The sequence below is a fragment of the Motacilla alba genome, chromosome 3, assembly GCF_015832195.1.
Source record: "Motacilla alba alba isolate MOTALB_02 chromosome 3, Motacilla_alba_V1.0_pri, whole genome shotgun sequence".
Classification (NCBI taxonomy): Eukaryota; Metazoa; Chordata; class Aves; order Passeriformes; family Motacillidae; genus Motacilla; species Motacilla alba.
Window position 1 is genome coordinate 52,111,751 of NC_052018.1, and position 26,438 is coordinate 52,138,188.

General features: G+C 39.0%; 1 protein-coding gene across 3 annotated transcripts in view; it reads left to right on the plus strand.

Annotated features, from left to right (window-relative positions):
• The window catches only part of NKAIN2 (sodium/potassium transporting ATPase interacting 2), a 515,822-nt gene that overhangs the window by 471,643 nt on the left and 17,741 nt on the right, over positions 1-26,438 (plus strand). For all 3 annotated transcript variants that reach the window (XM_038130925.1, XM_038130924.1, XM_038130926.1), the window contains one exon: positions 19,889-19,949. In XM_038130925.1, the coding sequence (XP_037986853.1) occupies positions 19,889-19,949 (61 nt within the window). The remainder of the gene's footprint in view (positions 1-19,888; positions 19,950-26,438) is intronic.

Consider the following 26,438-nt stretch of genomic DNA (forward strand, 5'->3'; position numbering starts at 1 on the left):
GCTAGAATAGGAAATGGCATCTTGGCAATTGGATTCAGTGTGGAGCATACTCACTTAGAGACGTCATGACCTTCTTCCTCCGTGTTCACACATACGCACAAGAACTGCAACATGGCCCATTTATTTCAAAACACTGCTGCAGCTGACACTGATTCCAACTGCAGTGAAGCAATGTTAAGTAATAGAGTGTTGGGTTGGAGTGTACTACACAGAAAATATGTCCCCAGGATTTATGTGCAGAACTCCTCTGTACTCCTTTAAATACTCTTCTCTAAAGACTCTTATTCTCTGAACTGCTTGTGTGGGGTTTGTGCAGCACAGACATTCCAAAAACCCCAACACTGCTAGCATGTTCATCAAGTAGGGTGGCCAGATGTTCAAAAAAAAACAGCAAAGACTAAGGTTAAATACCTCCCTCAGGGGTTCCTTTTCTGAAACTGTTTTATGACTGTAAGTTATTCTGAAAAGTATTGAATTGCCTTTTTCTGCTGCCCTCCCACAGCTTCACATAGAGCACAGGAAAGCAGGCAGAATGACAAACACAGTTAACAGAAATATGGGGAAAGCACAGTTCTTTACCTTTCATAAACACCATATCATTTCTATTAATATAAAAGACTAGAACCCAAAACAGAAGGTAAAGATTATTTTAACACACAATGATAAATTGTAATGTAAACTGTCTCTTAAGCTCGATGTCTCAATTATGAGGTTCAGCTTAATGAGGTTCAGCATAAGTTAAAAAGAAATCAAGACAGCTAATGTGAATAAACGCAAATTATTTCAGATATCCTGTAGTATTGGAAGCTTTTTGGTAGATTGATGGCTAGTTATGTTTTTTCTATCTTCATGTATTTCCCTTATATGCACTTTAATCTCTCTTTCTCTGTGATTATTTACATGATTATTTACATCTTCGCAGTCAGGCATAGGGAGATAGTTTTGGAGCGGCATAAACTTTCTGGCTGAAAGCAGTTTTAACCATGGTGAAATAGCCATCCCTTAAGAAACTTCCTTCCTGGTGTTTTACCTCTAAAATATTTCCAAAATTATCTTACTAGAAAAGAGGTTGGTGTCTTTTTCATTATTATTTTTTAACTCCTGTGCTTTGGGGTTTCTTCCAAGGAGGTATTTGCTGTCGTAATGAAGAAATATGTCAAGCCTTCTGTCAATTAGCCTAATTGATGTAAAACCCTGATTAGGTCCTCAGAGAGATGAGTTTTTCCAGCTGAACCTTATCAAGAAACAGCTTAGCACAAAATAAAGGAGAAACCAAAACATGCAAGACTGTCAAGAAAAAAAATAAAACCAAACCTGTGATGCTTTGAGACAAGGTGAAAGAAAAATTTAGGTGTTACAGCAAGCTGCTGTGTAGGTGTTATGAAAATAGGTCAAGTGTTTTCAAAATGCTTTCCTTTTAGTGCATAGATCTAATGTAAAACCATTAAAGAAGAGTAATAATGAGGAAAAGATGCCTATGAGATAAAAGATTTATCAGGAAATAATATCAGAATCTGGAAAGGATAGGGACTGTAAAAGGTTGGCTAACAGGCCAGAAAAGTGACTTACTTTTTCATCCCTCATTCCTTCTGGAAATGGCTATTACAGAATACAATGAATACAGGGTCACAGGAGGTGTGATGCCTTATGATGCTATGGGCAGAACTGGGTGTTAGAGGTGGTAAAACACAGGTGGTGGTGGTGAACACATGAAGCTCAAACCAGAATGAGAAAAAGCTGCTGCAAACTCTGTGTGCGTATGTGCAGTGGAAAACTTGGCCGCGTAGTGGCATCAGCTGTCAAATTATTTCTAAAATATTCCAAGTTTTCCCTAGGAAAACCTTATTTTCCTTCAGGTCTGATGAATTAAATATTGGCCTGGAGTCAAGTACTAAGGAGTTCCAATTCTTCTTGTAGAGAAGTTTTATCTATAACTGAAATTGCACAGAAATTCAGCCTTTGAGTCAAGATTGAAGCCTGTGTTCTTAAATTCTGCTCAGAGTATAAATACACAGTGACCTCCTGGTAAACCATTTCATTGTTATCTCCCATTCTGCACTTGAAAACAGAAGTAATAAGTTGCCTGCTACTTTGTTATAACATTGTAAATTCCTTGGCTTATGTGGAGAGGGAAAAAAGAAATTTATTGGAATTACTTGTTTTTGCTGGCTTTAAGGCGTATGTGGGAAAGATTGTTCAGATTCATCAATTCTGGTGAAGAGATGGACAAGTGGTGCTACATGCTGAAAGCTTCTGCTGGGCAGGTTTTACTGTATTTAATCTAAATCTCAAAAATGGCTCAAGAAGCTGCAGTATTATTTTGAGTGTTCTGATTTCTGCTGGTGCACTCTTTCACTGCCATAAAATACCATGTCACATCCATATGCATTTTTCTCATAGGACAGAAAGGTTAAGCAGACATGGCAAAATATATTATTTTTATGCTATTGTCAACTCTGAGCTTTCCTTGACCCTGGCCTTAATATTTACTTAAGCAGTTACTAAACTAAAGCTGGACTTAAAGCCTAGATGACATTAATACTAGGTGTCAGTGTGCTATGATATTAAAGCCTTTGAAGAGTGGTGTTGGGAGGCTGCCAGACTGTGTTTCACATGACATCTTTTTCACTATGGTTAGTCTGAGGAACAAAATATATTCCCTGCATTAGAAACTCATAAACTGTAAGAAGTAGCTAGAATGGAGCAACAAGTACAACCTGTCCCTTTGCACCCAGATCTTTCCTAGCTCTTTGTCATGCATGTTCTCATGTGCATGTGTGCACAGAAGCATAAGCACATACCTTGCAGAAAAATATTTTAAATCAGCTAGTATCTAGCAATTACTTTCATAATTTTTATATCCTTTATTAAAAGATGTCAGAGGGGAGGAAGTCATGTCTTAAAGTAAATCTAAGCATCCCAGTAAAAAAATTATAAAGTTAATAAGGTGCACCATTTCATGCATTGTACAAATGAGCAAACAGCTCACAGCGTAAGGTGAATGGAAATGCTGGAGACCTAACTTCCAACTTAGAGATATGGTACATCCTCACACAGATACATGGAAGATCCTAAATGTGGTCAGTGGAAAAATGTGAAGGGAAACTCAATTCTTAATCAGTCTGACTGGTTCCAGTTTGGAAGCTGTTTCATGCACTAGTTTGCATTAATATTCAGGAGACCATTAATCTCAGCAAAGCTGTCTGAGGGGCGTATATACTACTGTGACTGTGGAGATTTACAGAATAATAATAATCACATTAACAATATGTGTTTCAAGTATTTTGGCAACCCTTTGGATCATAGATGTTGAAATGCTTAAGATGCGAGTGTCCTCAAAGGGAATATCTGTGTTGGTAGTGAGACAGGGCCAGAGAGAGAGCTCAAGCACTGGCCTCCTGACAAATGACATTACTTATTTTCCAGCTTACACCCTGCCTCTCTTTGGAGTACTCCCATGAACATTTTCTATGACAGTACATGAATACAATTTTGGAAACAGCTCCTTTCAGAGAACTCTCCCAGAAGGCAGGATGCATAAGACAGGACTATCCTTTGTTCCTTCAAGCTTACACAGTTTGCCAATGTTATCCCAGATGCTTTGAAACCCCAAGCACCCCTACATACTCACCTGTTACATCCAAGAGGCATGACAAAATCCTCAGTCTTGCATCCAAGAGCAGTTTACAGAGTTAAAGACAAAATTGAGGAACTATCTCAATACAGACATCAATTTCAAACAAGAATACTGTCTGCTATCTCTCCTCTGCCTTGCCACTTTCACTATGAGAAAAATTTGGATGGACTGATATGAGACAGCCATGTTCCTGTACAGCAACAGTAAACTAAGTGCAAAACCTCACTCTGCTGAGCGGTGACACAGCCCTCATTGCTTCAGACACTTTGAATGGGAAAAGTAACACCTCAGAGAAGATGGCATTGCCTCCGAGCTGAAAGTCTCCCCCGCTCTGTACTCACAGGAGTCTCAGTTAAGTGCTGTGCAGTCTGTACATGGCCCCCGTGCTTTAGCTAGAGCTGCACCAAAGCGGTGTTGTCAAAAGCTGGTCTACAAAATTTGGCCTGGAACCAGAGATTGGCTCTTGACCCTTTCCTATTTAGCAACATAGCCATATCCAGAGTATCTTTCCCTGCATCATTAATTGTCCAGGTCCCACTCTGCTTTACAAAGATAAAATATTTCCTGTTCTGCAGTGTCTCTGTGTTGTGAGTGCGGCCCTATTCCATAATACACTTGATTTACTCAACTGTACAGCTTCCTGTCATTGCTGGCTCTACAGTTCACTTCTTTTCATATGTTTCATGAAGGCTGCTTGCTGACAAGGGAGAGCTCCAGCAGCCATGGGCTGCCCCAGTGTTCTCGTAGCCTTGAAGTTTCTGCACCTGATCATTTCATAAGAGGAAATGTCTGACACTGTGGTTGTGTAGTGATCAGCAGAGAGGAGCTGTGTTTGCCTCAGGCAACCTCCTGCCAGTGGTACAATGTCTATTTTGAAATTTTGTCCCTCTGCACATTTCATACTAATCCACAGCCCTCTGTAGAATAGACTAGTCAGAAATAATATGCTCCATAAAAAATGAAAAATTAAAAAAAAAGAGAAGTGAAAGAGTGAGTCAAGGTGACATATTTCTTCAGTTTTCTCTTTGGCATATTCCCAAGTGCTCCTTACCTTCTTTAAATCCTCTGCATTTTGTTTTGGGTGTATATTTTAAGATACTACATTCTTCCTTTCTGAAAACTCACATGCAGTTCCTGACATAAGAGTTGAAGCTTTTGAGGTGTACCTTCTTTCCCCATATTTTCATATTAAATATTATGCTGAGATCTGGAACAAGCTGGTTACCCCTCTCCTGAGATTCTTTGGATTTAATTCAGCACTTACATAAATAGCAATGTAAATTACATATCTAATGAATTAGGTGTTGTAATAATGGTGTAATATGCACCGTGCTACTTATTACTGAGTCTGCAAATTGAAGTTAATTTACTCAAGAAGAAAAAAGTAAAAGAAATCATAATACAGTTGAGGGTAATTGTACTCCATTGTACCAGAGCGAGCTAGATACTAATTACAAATATTTTACCATCACTACAAGTTTTTCTGTTATTCTTCCACTAAAGCAGTGCTCATTTTTCCCAATTTTCAGAATGAATTTCTTTCACAAAGACTCCTATACACTAAAATCTTTATATACCAATACTATGTACACCATATTATAGTAGAAAACCATGAAGACAGAGGAAAATGCTGCAATTACCCAGTCTGACATCCTACATAACACAGGGCGTAGAGGTTCCCTGAATTAATTCCTGTCTTAACATTGATCTTAAAGTGTCCCACAATTGAAAGCTCACCACAATTCTTGTTAAAATTTACCTCTAACCTGTCTAAATATCTAGCTTTCTGTCCAGGTGCTTACAATGCAGTTATCTGCAAAAGTACATGATCCTGTCATTGGCAATGTTTCACTAGCTGTTTTTATGACAACAGTTTATTTCCTTTGAGTAGCCAAACTGCTTTATCTTCTCCTCCTAGCCCTCTAATCACACTCAGAACTCTTCTCTGAACCTTTTCCATTGTTTCAAAATCCTTCCTCGAGTGTGGACTTAAAATAACAATTTGAAAACTAGATGTATAGTACTGCTGTTAAGAACAGACAAGAGTCTAAACAACTCTTGTTTAGACTCAGAGTTCACTTTTAAATAACCACACAATCTGTTTAGCCACTTTGCTAAGGGAACATTCCTCTCTGACTATCCAGGAGCCACTCTGTGGTCTCTTGCCTCAGACTCCAGCCCTATGGAGCTTAACCTGCAGCTTACACTGCAGCTGCACACCAAGCTAAAGGCACTAAATGTATTCCTCAACAGCTTGTTAAACTGGGAATCCACATTGTAATTCTAGTGCTAATTATGCATTATGAACCACAGGTCTGGAGTCACTGCTCCACAGACAACCCATCTGTGAGACAGGCTTTCCTGCCTCTATGTGTTCAAACACTTTATTTGCTTGTACTTGCAGTATCAAGATGTCCAGATTGTTCTGAAGGAGTGTCAGTCCTCCAGTCTGCATATTCTAAATTCAGTTGACTTCTAAGATTGTTGTAGGCATATAGAAACTCTGAACCTCTTACTTTGTTCTGCTAGAATAGGCTTAATTCAAATGATCAGGCTCCAGTCTCCTAAAAGCTGGTATCTAGCTGAAGCTAGACAGCAATGGGGCTGCTTTCCCAGACAAGAAACAAAATAGACATCTCTGGAGAGATTCATCCAAACCTATTTTGGAGAATTTAGATACCTGAAAAAGGTGGGAACTTTTGTTCATTCTATAGCTGCCTGACTCTCCAGTGACTACAAAGAAAAGCTAGTTGGCATTTGTTTTCACATTCACGGGGAGAAAATTGAGATAATTACATTTGTCACCTAGTATTTTTGAGGTGAAAACTTTGGAAGCTGCAGGGCAAGTAAAACTTGAAGGCAAAACACTAGTTCTGACATTTTTATCATGGCCATTCTCCTATGTCACAAAGAGTGAAGCACCAAGCAAGAATTTTTGGCTCTTAGAAGAAATATCAATGTATTGGTGTTCCATTAATCTCTCACTAAGCACAGGGATTGCCTTCATATTACCTTGTTCATTTTGGAAAAGTGAATAATTCATGACAAAGATGATCTAACTGGAAAGTATTTCAAAGTTGATATGCATACCCCAGTCATTGCATTCAAACAATGTTTCTGGAAGGTTAGCTGTAAATGCTGCTGCTAATTCAACATTCCAGTGTACTTGTGACACCTTTTCATCTTTATTTGTGTACCTGCATAAAAGTGTACTTCTTTACTTCTTTTCATGTGTGATTTAGTGGCTGACTAGGGGCCACAATTTTTGTTTCTTGACAGCAGGAAACAGACTAGTTGACAAATGGAAGAAAAAGACATTTTATTAGAATATAGAATCTCCCCATGATACACACAGTATCAGTGTGAAGAAGCCATAAATAATGAAAGCATGCAAAAGGGTGCATGTGAAAGGTGCAAAAGATGACTCTAAATTGATTGAAAAAATATTGTTATCAGAAATGAAAGTCTGCCCAACTGAAGCAGCAGCAAGGACAATGAAGACAATTGCAGTACTTAGTGGGCTCAATAAGAGCTCACGATCAAGTAAATCAATATAAAAATGATGAAAAAAAATGCCATCATCAGGACCTTTATATTTGGTACAAAAATGCAATGACCTCAAAAGAATTTGGAAGGATATCTCCAAAAGAACAGAGAAGAGTTTTGGGATGACTTTGTCAGATTCAAGTCAGATGGAAGAGGGATCATTATCCAGATTTTGTGGTGAAGTTGAATGAGGTGGCTTGGCTGAATGATCAGCATGAGAAGCTAAAGGATGCCAAGGCAGGCTTTTGTGCTACATGCCATCCTCCAGATAAAATAGACATCTTCATGAATTATGCAACTAGCTTGTCTCTGAATACCAGTAGGGCTTCACATCTGTTTGCTGCCCACTTCTAAAAAGTCTTCCCTCGTGTCTGCATTGCTGCATGCTGAAGACCACTGTGAAATTCAGAGGCAAGCACCTACTAATTAGGCACATATTGAGCATGTAGTCTACCACCTTGTTGTGGAATCATGTCTTCACTGACAATTTTTCAGAGTTTTTAGAAAAAAACTTGTGAGCACACAGACTTTCTGGGCACATAAGCAGCCACCTGCCTCTGCAAATTTCGTTTCCATTGCACAGGAACAGCAGGCCTCTGCAAATCTGAACAAAGGACTGTGAAATTTGTAAAAGAAAGATCTCTACTCTCACAAGCCCAGACTGAGCTCACTTATCTCCTCCTTCCTGATCCCAAAGTTTCCACAGGAAAACACATCTGGATACACATGCTAAGCAGGAGCTGTGCTTGTCCCAACCAAGGCCCCCGTAATTCAAGCAAAGGGACCAAGACCATCAGATTAGAGGTCTTTAGCTAAAGTTGTGATTTAAACACTACTTGAAACACTTTTGGAAATTGGATTTTTCTGCCCATATGAATTTTGTGTTGAAGGCTTTTGGCATTTTCAATTTAATTTTAACTTATTTCTTTAGTATTATTAATGTATTTGATATGTTTTAGGTTTTTGGGAAACAGAGACCTGCTTATTGGACCCGTATCTACTCTAGTTCATAGACAACCAAGCAAAGGATCTATTTTATTTGAGTAGCACATTCATATGCCAAACCTTGCAAATCTTTTATCTCTAATAACTGATGCCACTCCAGTTCCTGTTCACTGAATTTTGGCTGCTGTTTTTTGGCTGCTGTTTCTTTTGTCTTCACATAAAATATCTGGGGGGTTTTCAAACTCTGTTTTTCCTCCATTTTCTACAATTTATTCTGCAATGTCTCTGGCCTTCCACTGGACTTTCATACCTAATGTGTTATACCTGTTTCTGACTTCATGCTGCAATCTTCTGTTCTTACTGATTCATGATTTCTTGCCCACTAATACTGTTATTCGTTTTCCAAGAACTTCCAAGTATCTTCTATTCAAAAGATAGTACTAGTGTTTTACTGCATAAATGTGAAAAACCAAACAAATCTGAGTTTATGAAACTTATTAGGGCACCAGGGAAAAATACCGGTGAAAGGTAGGTCAGCGTGCCTGTGTGCACTTGAGTACCTGGTCCCTCTTTCCATCTGTGCTGGCACTCTTCTTTCCCCTCTGACAACGCACTCTAAGCAGCTCTCCAGCGCATTATACTGCAAATGATGTTTTTCTTCTTCCTTTGCAGCGTTCTCCTGATGTTTCCTAGTAGATACAACTTTGCTGCTGACTAGCATCATGTATCTTGATATTTGAAAATAGGCTAGTTCATAGAAAACATCTCAGATTAAAACTCTTGAATTGGAAACATGACTAGAACCGACTTCTGACAACAGAATTTTTTTCCTTCTTTTGAGAAGTCTAACTCAACTTTATTCACACTTTCCCTAAAACTCTTCTAAACATTTCAATTGAAATTAACTTCTAAAGATTTCAATTGAAATTTTTCCACTTATTTCAGGTAAATAAGAAACCAGGGGGCAGAAAACCCCTCACTAAAACTTTACCCTATAGTTATTGCTGCTATGCAGCTACACAGCTCAGGGATCTGCAAAGATGGCTATGGATCTCATTGCACAGTGCTGTGCTGTGTTCTCTCATGTCTCTTCAATTAAATTATCCTTCTACCCTTTATTCTGCCAAGTCAACACAGCCAGATGAAATATTTTTCCATTCTGGCAATGAACTGGTGAAATAGAAGAACTAAACATCTAAAAATATTTTTTCTCTAGCCTTCAGTAGGAAATAACATCATCTTTCATTTTTCAAAGACTTGGTGCATCTGTTCAAGTCAACACCAAATTTCTGCCTACTAAATATATATTTTTGACCGAAAATTGCAAAAGAAGTGATGTTATAAACATTTGGAACACACAAATTAAATAAAAACAACATTAAAAAAAAAGCATTAACACATTGCTGATATTCTGCACAGAGAATTATTATAGATAAATAACAACATAAAATAGTATATGTAGCTGTAGCACTTTTCATGCCTTCCATGCAAAAACTGAAACCAAAAGTCATAACATTTACTGGAACTTTGCAGTGCCCTGGAAAAACAGGCACCTTTATTTCTATGTTACTGATCTTGTGGAAAAAAAAAAAAAAAAAAAAACACCAAAAAAAGAACCTAAAACATGATTGATTGTGTTGTTTTGATATTCATGTTGGGAATCTGTGTCACAGAAGTGGGACTTTCTGGAGGCAAGAAGAGCAGAATATTTTCAGGGACAAAGGAGAAACACAGCTGCTGTAGCAGCATGGTGGCTACTTGTGTGCAGTTGTCAGAGCAGAAGGAAAAGGTCTATGGCTTTTGCTCTCACTTAGTGCAGTCCATTGCCAGTGTGCAGGCTCGATGGAAACTGGCCTTCTCTGTTAGTGCAGAAGCTTTCCCTTACCTCTCCTGCTGGGGCCAAGGCAACCTAATCTGCCACTAGATGGGCTGCCCTGAGTGACCCATGCCTGGAACAGGTGACAGAGCTGCAGCCTGCACCACATGTGGGTTAAAGAAAACACAAACCTCACATTTTTCATAAAGACTAACATGTCAAAGTACTGCTGCTCCTTGAGCTCTTCCTACTGAGCAGTTTCTGCATCAGCACGTTAAACAGCCTGTTAGTGAAACCTAGGGAAGAGATGAGTGCTGTGTTACTGAGAGCCACACCGGTCTTCAGAGCTTCAAGCTGGTGATCACTTCTTTAGAGAGAAACGTGCCCAGTTCAGACGAAACATTTATTTTTAAATGGGCATCTGATGTCTGTTGATGGCAGAGGTCTAATTCAGACTTCCTTGATCACCGTGGCTGGCACAGTCCCAGGTACTGCATTATATTAACAAGGTTCATAAACTGTCAGAGATATAACTCATCCACTTAACTCTCTGCAATGAGGCACAGACTCTGAGGACATGGCCTTTCCGAGAATGTTCTCTCTTTGTAATTCGTCATTCCCCCAAAATGCCTCATATGATATGATGTTACTGGAATCTTCAGCTAAAAGGTTCAATTTTTTTTTTGGTCACACGTATTGCAGAATATATTCATAAGTATTCTGCCACCCCAGGTGGTGGCTGCGGTGTCTGCCATCAAACTATTACCGTTCGGAGCAAGGAGATCGCTTTTTTTCATGCTGAATAAACAACAGAGTGATCCCCTGCCCTTAAGCAGAAGATCTGTAAGGGGAAAGGTGCCTTTGACCATGGAATTCAATCTGCCATTCTGCTTGGAGCCTCTAGAGCGTAATCTCTCTTTGTACCAGCCTAGGCTGCATGGTGTGATATTCATTTAAACTCTCCAGTGGTTCTCCTTTTGCAGGAAGGGTTTTCACAAAGCGCTTTGGCATTTGCTTTTTGAAGCCTGCTTAGCTGATTTTGCTGAATGGAAAAGGTAGCCTTAAAACATATCTTTTATTATAGTTTTCAAAAGTGGAAAAAAGCCTGCAGTAGGCTAATGCTGAGAGGAAAAATAGCATTGAAACATTAGCTGAGTTCAGTTACTTTAAACATTAGACACCACAGGAAGAGGTTTTATTGACTTTGAAACCCCTCCTGACACTTGATGCTGTTATATTGTGCACCTGGAGCAAAATGTTTGTGCTAAGCAGTGCATTTGCTAGATGTATGAACTCCAAGGAGATGGAATGGTGTGGAGCACCCTATGCACACTGCTTTGTACTTTCCTGAGATACCTCTGTTTCTTCACTCCAGAGCATGAGGTTTAAGGGAGTTAATTCAGTTAAGTTCATTCATCCTCATCTTCCTTATATGCATTGCCAGAGACAGAGGCTGTCCTGTCAGGTATCCCACTTTTCCGTATTGTGCACAGGCACGAACAGCCAGGGGGCTCAGGCAGAGCCTCCACCTGACAGTCACCTTCCTGGCAGCTCTGCTGCTGCTGGCATTGTCAAAGAGATCTGTCAAATCCTCTGCTGTTAGCCCACAATTCCCACTGAGCTGCTGAATAACTATTACTGTATTTTGATAATCCATCAGCATTCAGGTTTCATAAGTTCAAGCCCTATTCATCTTGATCACACTCTTTAGAGCTGTTCCTGTGAATGCCTTATTTGTTTTTCTTTCTGTATGTTAAAGTAATGAGCCCAACAATTCAGCCTGCTGAAGAGCTGCTTCAGCTGAGCTGTGCACTTTGCATACCATGCATCCGTCTGCCTTGTCAGCACCACCATCACCAGCTGTTGTAGGAACACTTTGATCAGAGCATTATTAGGCTGCTACAACATAACCACCACCATGAAGTCAGTGCAGTGCAAAAGCTGTCACGTTCCATGAAGTTTCCTGACCCTGTGACCATCATCAGAGCCTTCCAGTAAACAGCAATTCATCACAGGGAAAATAAAGATCATCACAGAGAAAGAGCTGGCTGTTACTGAAAAGTCTCTTACCTCTGATGAAATGTTCTGGCTCTTGTCATTTATGTGACAGCAATGATCTAATTTAATCTAACAGGTGATGTTGGAGAAGAGGAAATTACCTGTGCTTTCTTTCTGAACTTTTACTCTATACCGTGTTCATGGTTGGCCACAGTCCTGAGAAACTGGCAGACACAACATATTATTCTCCTTCTCATCTTCTACTCACTGTCTTCTGAATGTTTCTGTTTCCCGGATCCAAGGGCCTGGCGTTCACACTCAAAGCATTGAAGTTTATTTGCCATATGGGTGCCTCAACATGGAGGGATGAATTTTCACTGAACAGAAACTTTCATATGTGTTTGTTTATCAGAAATTCAAACCTCTCTTGTACTTTCAAAATATTTTCCCCTACACAATCTGCACTTTTTTTTTTTTCCTACAACTCCTCAAAAGAGTGAGTAGCATTGATAATCAACTGTCTCTCCTAACAGAGTTCAATTTAAAATGCTAGACATTCATTTAGTGGGCTGCAAGGAGTCTGTGGCTTTGTTAGATCTGCAGCATAAAGAACCAATTTTTCTTATCCTAATCCTATGGCTGTCTGAAAAAGGTGACACACAGTTACACATAATGATAAGAAAAGCTACTGCTGCCAAAGGCAGTAAGATACCAAAGCCAGATGATTAAACCATTCCAAAGCTTTCCCAGAAGACAAGAGGAGGCAAAGGTCCAAAGTTTTTTTCATAGAAGTTATCATGCTATAAAACCTTCAGAACAAAGCCCACTTAAAGACACATATACACTTTTGCTTTAATAACCCATTCTTACTATTTACAGAAAAAATGGGGTGATGTGTATTTTAAAAGCTTTAACTTTGGTTCTTTTGTTTGTTTAATTCATTATTTGTTGGGTTTGGTTTTGTTTGGTTTTTTCTTTGATTTTTTTTTTTTGGTTGTTGCCAAGAGGACAGAGGCAGTTTTGTTTAAAAAAAATGGGATTTTTTTTTTGTGCAATCTACACAGCTCTAATGGCTAAATAATTTTTTACGTGAAGAGCAGGCACCACACACAACACACACTTGACCCTGTACAATCAAAACTCTGTTCTCACAATGACAAGTTGTTCTACAGAGCTACACCATAAGAGGAAACAGAGCAATAGACTTTTCCATCTTCAGGACTTCCCATACACTTGGATTGGATGGAATTAACAAAAATATGTAATCAAAAATCTCTTCTGACCTTAATGAAGTCAGAAAATGTAAAGTGGAAACAATTAACAAAAGCAGAAAATATAAAATTAAAATTTCTCCAGGTTTAACATATTTTTGGCTTTACTAATGCCTTCAGCCTGCACTGAACAATGCACATCTGAGCTGCACTTTGTACCTGCTGAATGTGGGAGGGGAATTTGTTCCTGGCCTCTCAGCCCCATCCTTGCTCTAAACTGTCACCTGGGGATCTGCACAGGTGAGCCTACCCTCTGTCCAATGAGATGTGCCTGCCTCAGCTTCTTGAGGGAATACAGCAGAATCCTGGCTGGGGCATTTCATCTGTGGGAGCAGGAATGTGAAGTTCAGTGTTAAGCCTGACTCTACAAGATACTCCACAGTTCAGCAAACACAGAGGTCAGCAGTAAGTGATCCCCACGTCAACCTCGTGGTAGAGCTGGTAGCCCCTGTATTTTAGGTTACCTTTCAAGTCTGAGGCAGGAAAAAAGGACTTACTGCTCTTTAGCTGTGAGATGAAATCATGGAAAAGTGCCAAATATCATGTGGTTATCAAAAGCATAAATCACTCTGAAATCCCTAGGAAGAGTGAAGACTTGTAGAAAGTTTTAGGTCAGAATTGCAGAAAACTCTTGTTAAAGTTTAAACTTTCTAGAAATTTGGGTCAAGCCAAATGTCTGTAATACAGCTACAAAACAGGTAAGTATCTCTTGCCTTCTACTGTTGTTAAAGGTTCGCACTGCTCTTTTGTGACAAGCCACAGAGCTGTGGTTTCCAGTGCCCCTGTAGTCTCTTCAATTCATCAGGTGCAGAAGCTTGCCAAGGAAAGATACTCAGGGAACCCTGAACCAGATAGATATGCTCTCAAGCACCCAGCAGCATTTCAAACAAAAGCTTTCTAGCAGTTCTTCATGGGGATCTTCAAATGCTTATACAAAAAGGAAATCTCCAGAAAATTGAAGAGTCCACTGAGAAATAAGGGAAGATTTTATGTTAAGCACCTTCTGGACAGCTGATATTAAAAAAAAAGATTATGATGCAGTAGTTGAAATAAATGCAATTTTTATCACTCTTCTCTTTTCCAATGTGCCTAGACTTATCTGAATTTATGATTCGTGGTTTTACTGCGTCTGCTAAAAAGAAAAAACCAAAAACCTTTGGGGCTGAGTTTTCAGCTCAAGAGAGGAAAGAAAAATAATTTGATGACTACACAGGCTAAGAAATTATCATTTTGGCTTGCTTTTAAATTTTGTAAGTGCCCACTAGATATTATTGTGGACATGTCAGTTTGACATTAGCTCTTTTAAATAATTATTTTGTTGTACAGAATAAAGCTACTTGGCCATAGTAATGAAATCTTCTTTCTGGATAGCACATAGCTAGTTAATTCTGTAAAAGAATGACAGCAAGGCCACACAGTCTACCTTCCCTATCAGGAATCTGTCCTTATACCAATAGTTTTCTATTCTCTCCTTTTATGATGAAAGCGATTTAAACTTGTAGGAATGACAGGGTTCTCATAATGTTAAATGTAAGCACAAATAAAAGCATACCTCAACAGAGTAGTTTCCATGGAACGCAGCTTGAGTTTTATATTAAACTCCAACAATGATGTTCACTCACTGATGCGGCACTGCTGAAGGCAGTGAAATCAAGCTTGAAAGGGTTTTTGCAGGGGGCAGCTTTAGAACCCCCATGACACCGACTTAAATCTACAGATATTGAGAGAAAGGTCTCTGCCTCACCTTTCCTGCTAAATAATGAGTATGATTCTTCTGAGAATCAATACACTGGAAGCTTTCTAGACAGTAATTCTCCAGTTCTTCTGTTGTTCATAATGTGTGTGTGTGTGTATATATATATATATATATATATATATATATATATCAATCAATATATCTCCAGACTCCAAAAATCCATTTTGAAGAAACATTGCCCCTTAAATGCACACCACTACAAAGGTTTTATGTGTGCAGACCACTGTAAGCTTAAGAAATACGATTAATTTGCACATGGCTGGACATGTAACATTGCAGCTTTGCAATATAGTGTTCCCAGGGCCAGAATTACATCCATGTATTTCTGCCATATTATTGCATGAACTAGCCCATATTTTGCTTAGGTCTTAAAAGCAGAGACACTTGCAAAAATTTAATAATGAAAAGTAAATGCACAAGCCTTAGCTGTTTCAGAGATACTGAAACATTTTTCCATAGGAAAACACAATAGGTTTGTGGGTTTTAAGTCTAAGGTCCATTTCACTAGACCAAGTATGATTGTAGAATAAAAACATATTCATTCAATAAAACCAAGACTATGTCCTATTTCTAAAACCCTTAACTCATTAATCCTCATCTCAAGCCTGCTCCTCACCACCCTATCCCAATTAGATCCTCTTTTAGTTTTTATTTCCTGTTTGCCATCACTCTTTTGTTTCAATTTCCCAACTTTAAAAACATAACTTGTAGAATTACCTATGTAGATATTGCTTTAAAAGAGGGAAGTGTGGGAAATTATGGGTTTTTTATATGATAGCCTTTTTTCCAAATCTGGTGCTCTTTGCAGTGCATAAAAACATTCATCTCCATGAAAGAAGTGAGAAAAAATAGCAAGACAGGATTTTAATCAATACTGATCCTGATTGAGTTTGATCACAGCACTTGACATTTTGAGCAAGTCTGGAAGTACACTCACAGTGACTCCGGATCTGCCAAGAGTCTTTAGAGGTGTAACGGGACATCATTGACTTAGGTGGGAATATTCTATCTTTTTGTTTTCCTTATACAACTATGATAAGGCAATAAAATGTGTTAACTTCATTTTGTAGTTAATCGTATTACCAAAACTTCAGTAATGCTGTGTTATTGGTGATTTATTTTAGGCTTTGCTGGTCTTCCTTTTGTTTCTTGACAGAAGGAAAATGGTTTTATCAACATGCTTATAGATTAAAAAACAAACAAACAAACAAACAACAATAAAAAACACCCCACAAAATTATTAAGTGTTTGAGATCATTGTTTATAAAATTAAGGTCATCAGATGCCATCAAAGTACACCCAGGGAGCTGGTGCAGGCGTGGATAATGTGTCACTTTTAGAAAGAGCAGTATTCATTTATACTTTCGTATGGACATATTAGGGAAAGTTGTGAAGAGCAGGTTTTTTCAAGGTGCAGAAAATGAGGTTCATAAAAACATGTATTCACTAATCACTCTATGTATAAATGAGTAGGAATGTTGTTAATGGTTCCTTCTTCTCTAGAGGCCCATAGTACAGCATTAAAATGTGAGTGGGACAGATGTAGACACCTAAGCTTGATGTGTCTGGGATCCAGAAATGATCTTCCGCTCATTGCACCTATTTCTTTTTATCACTGCATGCTTTAGAAAAAAACAAAGCTCAGTTAATTAAAATAGGTAGAGATGCAAAGCAACAAGATTTTTCAAGCTAATTTTCCCAGTTTTAAACTGATTTTCTGAGACAGTCAGGCTCCTTCTCTTCTTTTTCTCTGAGGACTCATTTCCTTCCTTCTCATGTACGACAAAAATCTTGTGGAGCTACTGAATCAGGAAGACTCTGCTCTGTGCAATCCTCATACTGCAGTGAGCACTGCTGTGTTTGAGTACTTCCCAGGAATGTATTAAGTGATGTGACTAACCTCTATAATTTGCTTTGGTTTAGGTTTCTTCTCTCATATTCTTCTCCAGGATGAGGAGTTATTCACTGTTTTGTTTGGATTTGTTGGGGTCTTTAGGGTATTTTTTGTGATACAAAGGTATATTGTGGTGTGCTTTTGTTAGAGAGAAAATGTTAAAGTCTAGCACTATAACAAAGGTAGTAAATCCTATCAATTCATGTGGGAATTCATTAAAATTTTTAGTTGGCTAAAGTCGCCAAGAAATCACTGCTGTCTGCATAGATGAGCTGTACCGTTCTTATGGGAAGTCCTAGTCCACAGGGGAGAAAACATGTTCCTGATCTCTATCTTGGGGATCTCTGCAGTTAACATGGGCTCAGGTTATTGAGCATCATCAAAATGAAAACTGCCACTTTTGGTTCTGAGCCTCAGCTCGCAGTGTGGGTCCACTGCTGCTGGTGTAATTAGAAGGTAAACTTGAATGACTGTCACTGTATCAGAAATGATAAATCACTTGGTTAAAAAAAAAAAAAAGAGAAAGAAGAAAAAACTAATGAGAGATTCAAATAAGAGCAAAATGATTATGTTTACCAAGCAAAGGGTTGGATAAATGTGGGAGAAGGGGAGGTTTCTTTTATGAACTCTGATTATCTCATGGGGAAAAACCCTGACATTCATACTTAGATCAGAACAATTTGAGCTTTAAGGCATTCTTTTAATCAACAAGATCATCAGATGAAATGCTGTAGGATTTGCTTATATATCAAAGGAGTTCCCTAGAGATTTAAGCAATGTAACTGAATACAATTAAAAGATCAGTTGTAAACACCATTTGCGATACGGCTTGTTTGCTGTGCTTTGTAAGATAAGTTCAGTTAATAACACATGAACTTGTGTTGGTTTACAAGACAGTAAAGTATTGAACTGTAGTGCAAGAAAAGGATTACCATAGGAGCCTGCTAGAGATGCAACTATTCAGCTATCTTGGATCTGATGGTCTGTAAAAAGAGAACAGAGAAACTATTAAGCCAAGGTTCACATCCAAGAATGGAATCATTTATGAACAACCTTTCTGGGCCTAATTCGTTGTTGAATTAAACCTCAAGTACTGTCATTGAAGTCAATGGGGTTATGCAGGGCATAAGTCAGTGGAGCAAATTAGCCCTCTGTCTTGAAGCCAAGAAACAAAAGGGGAGAGGGATCCAATAAAGGAGAGATGAAATGCTGATATTAGCTGAATGCCACTTCTTGGTACAGTGCGTTCTTTGTGTCCAGCAGTGAATATTTCATCCTTCCCAGGTGTAAAATCTTCCCAGCAGCACTGTAAGGCAGATTTATAATAAATGACAAAATTAATGGTTTAGTTCCATTGTAATGCAGCTTCTGGGCTTCCAACAGGAACTTAAAGTGTGAACAGACAACACCAGTGCTGGCTTCAGTGTGATCTCCAAATCAAATCTTGATTTTGTTAGGAAAGCCTTCAGGCTGACTTTTTTTTTCCCCCTCTTGCCATCTCTTACCCATACAGATATTAGAAGGTTGCATGTGAGGGTATAGGTAGCTTTCTACATAGAAAACGGACAGAAATTCCAGGAATATTTGTGTAATAGCTGGAAAAAACTAGGCATAGTCATTGCCTCAGGTATGAAGGCACTACAAAATAGAATGGATTTTTTTGCATTTTATTTATATGTGGGTAATATTGAGGGCTCTAAGAACCCACAGTATTGCAGTGATTGTACATATCCCTTGGATCAACAAAAAAAAATCCATTTTCCCTAACCAGCATCCATAATACATGGTCTCTCAAATTTCACTTCTACTGTCCAACCTCCTGATTACTCAAACTGAAGTTAAGATCACCATCTCCCTCAGTCGGGGATTATGGGTTTTGCATGATTCACAGAGAGCTCAGTCCCGGCTGAAGCCTCTAGGCATTTTTATTATCCATATAAAGAACAAATTCCCAAAGTGTGCAGATGGTTTTTCAGCTCATGAAAATATCCCTGTGAGGTGGCCTGTGCAGAATAACACATTTTGGCAGCACGGCTCATTTTTCACTACACAGAGATCAAATAAGTGGAATTCTTTAGACATCCTACCGTGCAAACTTCAGTGATGAGCTAAAGGATGAAAAATTATTTCTTGTAATGGAGTAGAGAAAATTCTTCAGACCTATATGTAAGGAAGTTGTGGAAAGCAGGCCAGTATTTGTTCTTTTACTTCTGGTCTAACTTAGCAACAGAACTTGCTGGAGGGACCAGCAGCTGACTCACATGATACTTGGCCTGTTGCATGTATGATATTGGCATTTATTCCTTCTTTATTATCATTTCTTTTCAGGTGGTACTTCCATAACTACTCCAGATTTTAATTTTCTTTAAATCCCATTGCTCCTATTTACAATTCAATTCTGGGCATGCTCTGCAGAGAGGATTGAAGGGAACAAGATACAAATATGCCAGCTGCTGTGTGAGATGCTGATGTAAACATATCCAGGACTATCCAAAGTGACTTGTAATGAGGCTTGGGGACTATTGCAGATATGGGGACAAGTTCCATTAATCCACAGCCCTAATTTCAACTGATAAAATATCATTATAAAGCTGGTTTACAAGTGCACTGAATTTGTCCTTGATTTAGTTGGCACAGTTCTGATTTTAAAAAAAGTTCTGCTAGTGGGCCAGGTTTTGTTGGGTAGCAAATCTGATTTTGGCAGAAATATTTACATTTTCAGTAGCTAAAAGCTTATCCATCCAAATACTCATTCACTTTTGTAGAAAAGAAGTCAACTAGGTATTGGAAAAATTTTGATCAATTTTTGGGGGTTTTATTGAAGAATGTGTTTTGCAAGAAAGATGCAGAATTACCCTATTTCTAATTAAAATTATTAAACTGTTGTGGAGAATTATCTTTACCTCCCCCCAAAGAAAGTCTGTTGCATTTTGTTGTTTCTGTTTCTGTAGTTGCTTTTCTAAAGCCATCTCTTGTTTCTCTATGGTATCAGTCTTACATCTAACACTATTACATTTTGTTTCAGCTGGCAGGCTTCATCTATGCCTGTTATGTTGTGAAGTGTATTACTGAAGAAGAGGACAGCTGTAAGTACTAAAGCTTTATTACATACAAAATGAATTCTTTTTTTTTTTAAATCACCTCTCCACCATGCTGGCTCTTGCTGACGTCAACCTAAATGCCTTATTATACTGCAGCCAGATCATGTTTTCTGTCCCTCCTTCTTGGTCTAAAATCTGGAAATTCTGAGACAAAGGAGGAATGAAATACTGGTTTAAATTTACATACACCTTTCTTCTGGAAAGATCATTGCAACTCTTTATCTCACAATTTAGCTTAAGACATAAAACAAGGGGGGTTTTGGCCTTTTTTGGTTGGGTTTTTGTTTGTTTTTTTTTTTCTTTTAACAAAAAGAAAGAAAAAAAATCCCAATTAGTAAATACAAGATTTTCTTTTTTTTTTTTTCCCCTTGCTCCAGGCAGTTATTAACTATTTTCAGAGTAATTGGTTACAACTGAAGTTATAGCTCTTTTGTGTTGGCATGTATGTTGTCTTGTAAAAGCAATTCTGGCAAAAAATAGCTTTAGATCATCGCAGGACTTTAATTTATGAGAGGTTAAACAGTGGAGCTCCTCTTTGTTTCTGCTGCTCCCAGGGTGTGATGGGAAAAGAGTATAAGATATGTGTAAAAAGCAGCTTTACTCCCAAAGAGTCGCAGCCAGGCCAATTAGCCAAGATCAGAAACAGGCTTGACTCACAGCTGTAACCAATAAGGAAGACCAGTCCTATAAGACAGGGAGAACTGGGACCTAGAGTCAGTTGTCCCCTGGGCTTTGAAGAAGAAGGAGCAGTGTTGTGAAGAACTACTCGTGAGAAATCCCCGAGAAGGTATGGGACTCTTGCAATAAGGTACCAACACTTTTGCATTGAGAACACAACACCAGGGTACACTTACATGAAGTGAAATTATTTCATATAGATGTAGATTTGTGTTTCTTCTGCTTATTTATATCAATAGAAGCCTGTTGAGCAAAATTTGCTCTTATTGCATTCTGTAGAGTCAATCCATTTCATTTTATTCCCTACTCTAACCTGGACATTTTTTAAAAAGGTCCACTGCAGCATTTCAGTACATCTTGGGATTCATACTAAAGCACTTTAGAAACAAGTATCAGAACTGCATGTAACTTTGATAAAATATACATGAATCCTAGGGAGAACTCTGCTACAGGAAGCTAAAGGGTTTTTATTTGATTGAGAGCACTGCTAGGGCTGGCGGGGGTTCCTTTGTGTGTTCTCCTGCGTGGAAAATAGCTACAACCCTGTAATCTATTGGCAATACAGTGTCACTGTGAACCATCAAGGGAAGATTTAATGCTGAAATCAAACCACCACACTTTGGAGGTCGTTTCAACTATGCTCATTTCAGTTGTCTTTGTGTTTCTGTGGAAGTGAAGAAAGTATAAAGAGTACAAAGGGTTTGGGAAGCTGTGTGGAGCAGGGGCATGTCACAAATAGACTTTTCTGTTTAAAGAAGTACATATATATTTTCTCCTGCTTTCCCATTAAGTGCATTCATTATCCACAGAGCTAGAGGAGGGTTATTCCTTGTCCCCCAAAGTGAAATCCCATTCAATACTGTTCTGCCCTCTTTTCTAAGGTCTTAAATATTTTTTTTCACTATTCTGTATTGCTTTAGGGCATGATATAAGTAAAAAGCAAGGAAGGGACTTGAGACTTGGCTCACCAATCAAGCGCAGAAGTCAGAGCACATTTGGGAGATTTCTCCCATGGTTCATAAAGCGGCATTCCTGGCAGGAATGGCATGGCCAATATGGTATTTTTTTCTTCTCTCTGCACCAAGAGCGCCCTGTTGTTCAGCAGCCACAGATTATCATGCTTCTTTTGAACATATTCTTGCCATCACCTTGACTATTTTGTCATTACTTTTGTCATTTAGATTTCATTATTTCTTTGTACACCCCAGCCAGGTCTCCTCGTCCAGTCAAAAAACATCTCACCCATCTGCCAGCACCTCCTTGAGGCACCAGGGTGAATCCCCACCCAGTGCAATGAAGCCAGCACAAGCTCAGGTGCTGCAGCTTCCCCTCTGCTGAGGTTTGGAAGCTTAGCTGGCCAAAAAGGGAACTTCTGTGGCTGAGTTGTGCCAACAGTGTAATAATGCTCAGATTGGATCTGGACCCTCAAGGTATCATAAAATTAAGACAGATTTCGTTTCTATGGAGAGGCCTCATGAAGTAGCAAGTAAGAATGATTCTAGTTCTCTCTCTGCTCAGACATCCACACTGCCATGTACCAAGTGTTCACTGTGACAGCTAGGGCCTGCAGTCTATACAAATACTCCCTGCTCAAGTTTAATTTAAAATTCTTTTATTTTCTTAGATACATTTCCCTGCTTTTTCCATCCCTTTTGTCAACACATCCCTCTATTGTGCTCTTCTGAGAAGTGTATCCCTTATGGATGTCACATTATTTAGTAATTGTAAGGATAAACGTATGGAGTCATACCAAGCAGTCATTTAGCCACAAGTCCTTTCTGATGAGACAGAACAGAAAGTCTTTTTCTTTTCACAATGGACAAAGTGAACACCCATACACTTCAATTCCATTTCTTCTGCTTTGCTAATGGGCCATGGGAACAACAGCAGTCCAAAAGAGAAGCAAAACAGGCAGAAACACTGAACCTGGCAGAATTGAGTAGCAAGGCATAAGACTGGAGAAAAAGCCATGCAATGTACAAGAGCCAAACCTGGGCATGTTCCAGATTTTAACCAGATGAAGATATTGACACTGCTCTGGAGTATGGAACATGTCTCATCTCCTGCTGGCGCAGAGTCTCAACTGTAAAAACACAGTCAAGTTGCTCTTAAGCTGCTTCAGCTGAATTAGCTTTACTCTCAAAGTAATTGGAACAAGCTGAAAGAATTATGATTTCTCCATTCTTTATGCAGATTTTATTAAGAGAACAAATAAGTTGGGGTAGAATTAAGCAAACATTTCACTAAGATTAACCTGCTCTAACCTCACTAAAGGATTAGAAATGGAACAATACAGTGATAAAATCATGGTCATAACTAGGACTGAATCAGGAAGTCTAGAGGTTTTAATTACTCACACACCAAACAAATCCAGCCACAGGCCCCCTAAATAAAAGCTCAAGTCTGTGCTACCTTTCATGACAACAATCTGCTTTGGGTTAATTCTGCACCAAGGATTAAAGGGGAAGTTGCTTTGTCTCCTGGTACGATCCCAGAAGTGCTCTGGTGCACCAGAGTCAAACTGCAGCACCTGTGTCCAAGGGGTAGACAAGAGCAGCTTTTCCATAGCTGCTTCTCTCAGTGGAGGTTTACCACTCCCCAACATTTTCCCTGTGGCTGTATAGGAAGGAGAAACTCTGAATGTCAGAGCACCTCAGGTCTTTTTCTGGGAAAGATAAGGGAGTACGGGTCCCCAGCAGCATTGCTTCCAACTCCACACTCTCCTCTTCACTACTGCCATTGGATTGCCTAAGCCATTCTTAGCTCAATAACATTATTAGCTGCAGCAATTAAAAATAAAACATGAAAATGTCAGCAACAGCCATTAGTTGGAGGCATTCAATGATGGTGAACTTATTTGAGCTCCTCATTTGTCTCCCAAAATCATGTTAGGCCTGCATTTTTCAAAGGCTACACATTATTTTTAATAACATTGAAATGTTCCTTTAATGTGCATTTGCTCACAAGCAATTTGGCTCCCTGCTATAAGCTGCTACTGCCTTACTAAAAGAAAATTCAATGTATTTCTGAAAACTTCATTAACTGTATAGACATTTTGTGGGAAACACTGCAGTCGAGCAGCATCCTCCCAGGGCTTTTTGTCTCTAAGCAATTAAGAAAGAAACCTGGGTTACTAAAATGGGAGTTCTGCACTCACAGGTTCTGTTGAGAGTAGGAAAGACTTGCTTGTTATTAGAGGGACAGCTTTGGCTAGGAATGAACCCCAGCTAAGAGAAAATCTCTAATTTAGTCTGTGTCTCAGTGTAAAATCCTAACCTAGAAGGCTCTCTTGCTGACCCAGAGAGGGAGCAGAACTAGTGTTTACCTACTATTAGGCAATGGCAAGGCAATCAGAGAACAAATATGGCCCCACTGAACGTTCTCCTGTGTACATGAGGTACAACCTTTGCACCATCTGATGCTAGCAGGGATCCAACCTGCGCATACACTTTCTTCTTTTCCACTGGCATTGTTTGCAGTTAAACTGCAAAGCAAAAGAAATTGTAACTTTGTCTAGAAGATTTTTGCTGCATATTTCCTGGAACCCTGCTATTGGGGATGTCTTGGCACAGGAGTGAATTTCTATATTACCCTTTAAAATTATTTCACTCCTCCTCCAATAAAAATTTGGATTAAAGACTGCATTTGAATTACTGAAAATGTTCAGCAAGACAGCAATACCCTAGATAGAAAATATCTTCTGTTGAGCAATACAGTATTATATGTCATTAAACTTGGTGCCAAACAATATTCCACTCTGGGATCCTGGGCCTGACCTGGGAAATACAAAATGTGATGAGAAAGATTTTATTTTAAAAGACAGTATTAAATTCATCATATGTGAGAGATGTGAAAATTTGACATGCACGTGGGATAGATAGAAAAACATTTTCTTTTTATCTCTGTTATAGACAACCTTCCGCCTTTGGGCAGGTTGTTTAACCTCTCCATACTACTCATATTTCCCATATTACCCGTATTTAAAATGGGAAATAATTACAGGGACAAACTCACAAGCATGTTGCATTGTAACTTTGAGTGTCTGGGATGAAAGGCACTATTGAAGTGATGAAAATGCTCAGGTATTGCTTTTTTTCTGTGCCAAATGCTTGTCACAATCTGCTTAGTGAGACATTACAGAGAAATAATACCTCAGCTTCCATTCCTGCTTTAAAAAATCTCTAAAACAAAGAGAAACTGGTAGCAAACATTTGAATATTAATTCTGCTTCTTTGTTTCCTCTCGCAAGTTTGTGGTTCCCAGAAATTCTTGATGGTAATTTGCTGTTCATGGACTTCTTTAACCACAAGAGGTCTAGCTGTATGTAGTTTCCCTTAGTGGTCTTTTCTTCCTGAAAGTGTGCAAATATGTTTGAACCGAGAAAGGCTTTATAAAACAGCCTCCTGAGAAAAGGAGATCCAATACCTCAGCTATACACTTTGTTTGTTTTGCACCTACCATTTGTGTAGCGTGTCTTGAGTCTTTCTCTGGAAAACACCAGGGATTCCATCTACACCTTTTCCATGCTGTCACAGGTGGCATCCATCTCACACTCCTACAGCCACATGTAAGTAGGCCTGCAGCTTAAATTAACAATGAAGATTTCCACCACAGTCAGTGGAGGCAGGGATGTAACCCCAAAGAGCAGCCTGCCCTATTGGTGGTAGACCCTTCTCTCATGACAGGGGGAATCACTGGTCTAACTTGTTTGATGCTAGGGACAGTCTGGACAGCCTGCAGAGACAGCACAGCGACTAAAATAATAGGAACAAACAAAAGCCAATATTTAAAACACAGTTGTTCTCCAAACTGTTGAACAGGTCATTATGAATGAGAATGCAAGGAATAAGCTACAATTTTGAAGCTTCAGCTTGTTTTTTTCTCAGCTGTGCTCTTCAATTTACAGCCTGGAGCCCAATTAGAAGCTTTTTCCATTCACTTGTTTCATTTAGTGTGGTGACTGCTACATGATCTAAGTAAACCAGAGGGAGGAAAATTGGATGCTTTTGGCTGTCAGGATGCTGATAGAAGTGTGGAGAGAGAGAAGCCTTTGAAATCCCAAGGTGCTACTTCATGTTTGTCATCCTAAGGACAGCTGCCTTGGAGAGCCATGATGCCACCAGGAGCATTTAGGAAATTTCCTGACATGCCTGTACAACATCAATCTTTTGCACATATCAATAGCTAGTTCCTGTGTTATTATTTCCAGTCCTGTGCTGTCTTGGAGGGGGCCCCTCACAGAGCAGGAGGCTGGTGTTGAGCGTCTCGTTCTCCTCGGCACAGAGCACAGGCAATCTGCGTCCCCTAAGGTGTGCTCGCTGCTTCCGAGGCACAGGCTGAAAACGTCTGAGCTGCAGAGTGCGAGGCTGAAGCACAGGGGAACAAGTTTATGGCAGGAAGATATGACAAGTGAAACCGGCTGCATTTGAGATGCAAATGGACCTGAGCAGTCCAAGGTGTCACAGGGCTTGGCAGACATTACACAGCCTGCTCTGTGATCATTTGGCACAGCACTGCAGAGAGAAACAAACTTAAAAGCTCTGAGGAGGTGCAGTTTGTTTAAATAATGGCAAGTAATTAGTCTGAAGACAAAATCAGTGATGGCATTTTATAATTACAATTAATTTAAAGGTTAATTTCCTTTGGTGCTAAAGTCTTATTTAAAACATTTACCAGGAAGGGAAATTAGGATGTTACTATCTAGATGCATAGAATGCTTCTGGGAATCCATGCCTATTATCACTAGAAAATTAGGTTAGACTCAAAGTGGGAATTTCAATTCATTTTGGTGTATAA